Here is a 6,336-nt window from a genome sequence, read left to right on the forward strand (position 1 = left end):
ATTAAGAAAATTTATACTTGTGATTTTTAAAATTAGGTGATAAATGTATTTAACCGAAATGTCATTGATTTTTATATATTTTAGACACATACCTCGGTCTCGGACGACATGCTACATCCTTGGTAGAGACACGAGCTTTCAACTTAGATAGCTTTTATATTATACCGTCATTAGTAATATTGTACAACGGCAAAGAAAAACTACTATTTTGTATCCAAATGTTAATGATAGCTCCCGATACGTGTTTTTATTTCAACGTTATGGAATAAAAAATATTAGAGAATTATCCTTTTATTATGAGTATTATGTACTTAAAACCAAGGGTAAAGTCTACAAAGCCGTTACTATGCTCTACGGCTCGAAATGCTAGATTGTAAGTCAGAGACACGAGCAAACACTTCATGTCAATGAGATGAAGATACTTAGATGGTCAGGTAGCGTCACTAGAATGGACAGAATACGGAACGAATATATCAGAGGTTCGTTTAAGATAGCTTCAATCCCCAGCAAATTACAGGAAAATAGATTGCGATAGTATGGCCACATTCAACGAAAACCAGATGAATACGTGATAAAAACGCGTGACTTAAGCCTTAAGAGAGGGCGTCCAAAAGCTACGTGGTGGTCTAATATCGGAAAGGAACGGGAAACCCTTCAACTTGATGCAGAGACAACCCAGGATAGAGTGGCCTGGCGCAAATTGATAAGGAGACCCGACTCGAAATAAAGGGAAAAGGGAAGGAAGAAAAATAAGAATATGTACTTAAAATTGTCTACAGTGACAAGACTATCCCGGGAATAGAATTCTCTGCCTACGATCTATAAAGCCCGTCCTCCTCCGCTGTGCTACCACTGCTACCAATGAGAACGACTAAAATGTTCATCGTCATATCAGCTGATAGCTGATCGCTACAATTGCTCTTGCGTTTTTATCTAGCGACTCACAGTGTCTTTGTTTATGTCTTCGGTTCACCTAAGTGAATTCCCTCTAGAGGGGGGGGGGGGGGACCTATCGACGCCGCGTCTACCATACATTGATCATAATAAAATGATTATATTTAGTTTCTATAGACCAGTGTTTTCCAACGTGGCCCAGGCCCTTTAGGGGAGCAATTTGTTTTTGAAGGGGGCAATTAGAAAATTGACTCGATAGAGGTAAATAATATAATAAATTGTTTAAATTTGAATTTCATATTTCATCTTTTTAATTTCGTTAATTTTTTCCTAGTGATTTCTTTGTACAACCTATTATTTAAGCTTCTTTCCTCCTCAATTCAGTTTTATAATATTAAAAATTATGTAGGTTACATAAGGCTAATTTTGAACATGGCACCACAAAGGTTGAGAAACAATGTTACAGCCTTATATTACAGGTATATCCCTCAGGTACATTTTTATTCGTAAAGTATACTCACTGTTAGCTATTTATACCTTTTAATATGTTTTATTAGTGTCTGTTATAAGTTTAATCAGTTAATGGTTGTCATGCTGTTGAAAGTCAAACGACTAAACGAGAAACAGTTGCCTTGTATAGAACAGGAACAAACGAAGCGAGTTGTGGAACAATAAGTTAACGTCTGTATATAATGTGTCCGCGCTGTATCGCAGTACACTCCGACAAATGGTTTAAGAAAGTCAGTTTTTATTTAACACTGGCAAAACTTGATGGAATGTCGCAGGCCAATAGAACTCTTACATACATTAATAACTTTTATATTTTATAAATTGCAAGGCTTTTTATTCATTAATTTTTTGTTTAATTAAATCAATAAGTTCTGAATTGGAGACCACGGATCAGCCTTCAAAAACTTCGTTTTAGATACCAAAGCTTAAGGCTTCTTTCTGAAGCTCTCGAAATTCTGGAAGATGCCTTGCTACATATTATACTATAACCTGATTGATCTGAAAAGTGCCTTAAATACCAACTTCCAGAAAGTGTAGCCAAGGATGAATTCCAATACTAGATCTCTTATATTTATAAAAGAACACCTTAAAGCCAAGCCCTTTTAAAAACTTTTTAAACTTTCACCTTTTTAAATAAAATCATTACATTGCCTGTCCTGCTTTTATAGGATGTTTATAATAATTATTATATAATAATTTTACAGGATGTAATATTTTTGTTTATTTTCTGTGAGTCTTACCGATACTTAGTGTCTAAGGTTGAGTTTTATTCCTATTTATTGTGATTTACACCATTTTTTTACAATACTCAAGGAATGTAGAGAATAGATTGTTGTCGCCCTTCAGGGAGACGCTGCTTATTCTCTCTTTATTTCGCATTGTAATCAGAGCGAAGTCCTTCAAATCCAGGACAATGACATTTATAATGTGTAATGTATGTTATGAAGGAGGCCTATATTTAGCAGCATCATAATTGTGTGTACTCATAATTTACAACAGTTTCATAGTTTATATTGTACTTTACATGAGATATAAAAAAGAAAAATTAACTCACAAATATTTTCTATGAATTAATCTTTTATTTTACTGTATTATTACATTCTTAAAAACTTTTATAGTGGTAATTCTTTATTAGAATCAGCAGTAGGCGAGTAGCTCGTCGAGGGTGCAGGGCTTGTCGCAGCACTCGGAGACCACCTGCCGCTTGCCGACGGTCAGACTGCGAGCGTTGCGCGGCGCCAGCCAACCCCAACCGCTCTCCATGGGTTCAGACCTCTTCACCAGGTTCCCGCCCTCACACAGCACGGCAAGCGTCGTTGCCAGCCGTCTCCCACAGTACACCTGGCCATACTCTCCCTCACACGACACGGCAGCCAACAGAGCAGTACACACAAGGAGGAAAGTCGAGGAAGACATGATTTAATGTTCAAGTTCACAGCGAGAATGTGCTCCATTAGAGTTCGTTCCAATATTTATACTAAACCACCTTCATTATCATACTGCTTTGCTTCAGATCACTGGCTTGTATTAAACGCAGAGGTGTAACTTCTCGGTATGGCGTAGGATGTGTGACGTGTGTAACGTATGTATGTCTATTAATGTCATATCTATAATACCACTAGGTGACTCGACAGGCGATGTAAATTCTTAGCTAATGTCAGCTGATAGACGCCCACGGCAAGGTAATAGGCCTCTCCAAAGATCGTCATCCTGACTGATTTTACACTGCCAGTATCCAGGGTTTTTCCGTGACCTTATCTATGTCCCTGATTCACCTATTGATGGGTTTACTCACGCTTTTATTAGTTATAAATCATCGATTAGAAACTTACTAAATAAAAAAAGTTATTTAAAAAAACATAGCGTTTATAATAAAGTTAGATGCACAACATTGTTATTAAATATACAGAAATATTATGTTGCGTAAATAAATGTTAATAAAGTTGATACTTTTCTAAACGGGCCAATATAACGTATATTATTATAACGTATATTGTTACGTTATTTTTAATGTTTCTGTAATAATAATATGTATTTATATAAAATATATAACAACATATAGTATAACATAATAATTACAGTAAATAAACTTATGAAAACAAACACTGTAACAAAAAATATAATAAGAAAAAACTACACTAATAATAAATAGATATACAAATGAAAACATTTCTTAATTGTTCCAAACAGTATTCGTGTCTGTGTGTATGTTTGTGTATGTATATGTTACTTTATGTTTTGTGAATTTGTGCAAACGGATTAGATCTAAACGCAGCAAGATTATGTTATACTATATTAAATACGACAATGCTACTTGATGAAAAAAGTTTTTTTTTGCGATGGATGGATGCTGTTGCCCTATTGGAATATTCAATTCCTGGTTGTTTGAGTGAAGGCTTCTGTCCTATTAGAAATATATAAGGCAGCGTCCAGCAGTCGTCGTTATGCTGGTGAAATGATGACGATGATAAGTAATAAACAAAGTTTAAATACAAAGGTAAATTATTTATTTTGGATTCAATTTCCATTGTTATGATTTTAAGTCGTTTCTCTACTTACAAGTTGGAGAGATGACTTATTAGAGTTCATGCCGCTTACGACTTGTATATATGTATTGAGTAATGTATCCAAAAGTAGACGTCTTGCAGCTGAAATGATGTTAATTATTATATAAGGGGGGCCGGAAAGTAATGTCGCTTTCTGAAGTTAAATTCACACGAATGCATTTTTAACAAGTTTTTATTTCAAATCAACAATATATTCACCATCGTTATCAATCTTTTGCCATCTAGTATACAACATCAATGCCGGAGCGGTAAAAATCAAACGGTTTTTCTGTAAAATATGTCGACAGAAACGATATTACTTTCCGGTCATTCTAATATATACATACAGTGTTTTAAGATTAGATTGACATCAAATATGTGACATTTTGTATAGGGAAGGAAAAAAAAATTTACTTTAATTCTAAGGTTAAAAAAATTTTATGTGGTATATAGCCAATAAAAATATATTTTGTATAGAGTAAGAAAAAAAATTAAACTTTAATTCTAAGGTCAAAAAATTTTTTGGGGTATAACGCAAATAAAAAAATGTTCAAAAGGTTCTACCGCTCAAGAGTTTTTAGATTAGCAACACTATACAATCTCATATATATAAAATACTTCATTAGACAGAAAGTCAATGGCAGTAACTTGAAATAAAGAATAGAGAAGTTGTTGTTGTCCGGTCACGCCTAACGCCAGCCGCAGCGACTGGTGGACATAGTAACTTTTCAACAACAAAGTCTTCAGAACTTTCACTTTGGTGAAACTTCCCCAAAGTTACACGTTCATATATTGGATAATAATATTTCAAAGCTAACAGCTTTTCTATCTATATTTGAGATTAGGTGAAAGTTTAAACCTTGTTCTTTCGTAGTCCAATAAAAAAAATATAAATACAGGTGATTGATTTATGTGAAAAGCTTTAAAGGGATGTGTAGATGCGTCTTGAATTTTCATATTTTGTCGACCGCTTGTTAAAATGCAGGACTCAACATCTGCGACTCAACATTTGCGAAAACAATAATAATTAATTTACAGGACATTCTGAAGGAAGAATCTACTACAAAGTCTTTTATTGACCTAAAACTGAAGGCTTTTAACGGCCTGTAGCGTTTGGGTAGCGACTTCAAAGAAAATATAAATTTTAACTGTGTTTACCCACAAGAAAAATTGTTTACAATAAAAAGCTATCGCATGACTCGTAGCTGGGAGAAGAATGACCTGTATTAAATAGCAGTAAACCCTTTCTCAACTGTATGCGCTAAGTAAACGTGTAAAAAGAAACATATGCTAAATATCCTAGCGATATAAATTAGGATTATAAAAAAAACCCTTTGACAAACAAATATTCGTTAATGGTTTTCGATATTGATTAATCATGCGGTTTTACTCAATGTATTTTATACCAATTAGTATTGTGAACTTTAATCATTACATATAAGGTTCTTTATACCTAAAGGTGTATATCTCATTTGTCATTTAAAGATAAAATATTAAAAGTTTAAAGTATATACATACACAAATATTTAAAGTATACAAATATTTAAAGTTTTTACATCTACTTCCGATCACTATGTTTTTAAATGTGATATCAAAAAATGTGGCAAAGAGAGAGAGAGAGAGAGGGGTGACGTGTGCAATGTGAAAGAAATTGTGAGAAATCGTAAAGTTCGAAATCATATCGCTATACTCTTCTATTATAAAGTGTAGAGTGTTAATAAAAAGAACGATATAAAATTATTTGTAAAATATTATCCTGTACCAACAATAAAGTAGAAAGAACGAAAGGCCCCAAAATAGGTGGCCATAAAAAACACCTTGTTTAAAGTGGTCCCTCTGAAAAACATAACAATTTTTTTTCTACTTGAATGCGACAAAAGTCAATTACATCTGCTTGTACAAATTGTTCAGAGACAGATAGTAAATAATAATTTATTTTAATATTTTGTAATTCAAATTAAGAATATTTCCGAAACCATTTATTTATAGATATGGGTGCACCATATATTAATTAATACCAAATGAGCTTTAAATTGTAATATAGAAAATTCAGAAAGCATTTTTGATTGACACGATATTTTTCTTTCATACTCATATCGAGAATCGAATCCAAAACCTACTATTGCAAGAAAGCGAATTAACTATAAACATTTTAATATTCGTATCTATGTAAACTTAATTTGTAATCAATATAACTTAAGTTTAATCAAGTTAATTACACAAATATCACTTCAATTACGTTAAGTGTGGACGTTTTATCGCTTATGTAATCAAATACGGAAATTAAGGCAACGCTGTTAGCAGGGAATAAAAGAATGATTATAAATAATAGCGATTTTATTCTTAATTCTAATTTTTTATCTATGAAAAAGACTTACTAGAATGT

At 33.0% G+C, this 6,336-nt stretch overlaps 1 protein-coding gene across 1 annotated transcript; it reads right to left on the bottom strand.

The window, feature by feature from the left end:
* Nucleotides 1–2,541: 2,541 nt before the first annotated feature.
* On the bottom strand, nucleotides 2,542–2,820 carry LOC137933437 (bombyxin A-3 homolog). The gene has a single exon (XM_068777389.1). The coding sequence runs from the start codon at nucleotides 2,818–2,820 to the stop codon at nucleotides 2,542–2,544; it is 279 nt and encodes a 92-aa protein (XP_068633490.1).
* Nucleotides 2,821–6,336: the final 3,516 nt, after the last annotated feature.

This window comes from Battus philenor, unplaced genomic scaffold (genome assembly GCF_028537555.1).
Source record: "Battus philenor isolate CCGP_79_NKW_IND1 unplaced genomic scaffold, ilBatPhil1.0.hap1 SCAF_13, whole genome shotgun sequence".
NCBI lineage: Eukaryota > Metazoa > Arthropoda > Insecta > Lepidoptera > Papilionidae > Battus > Battus philenor.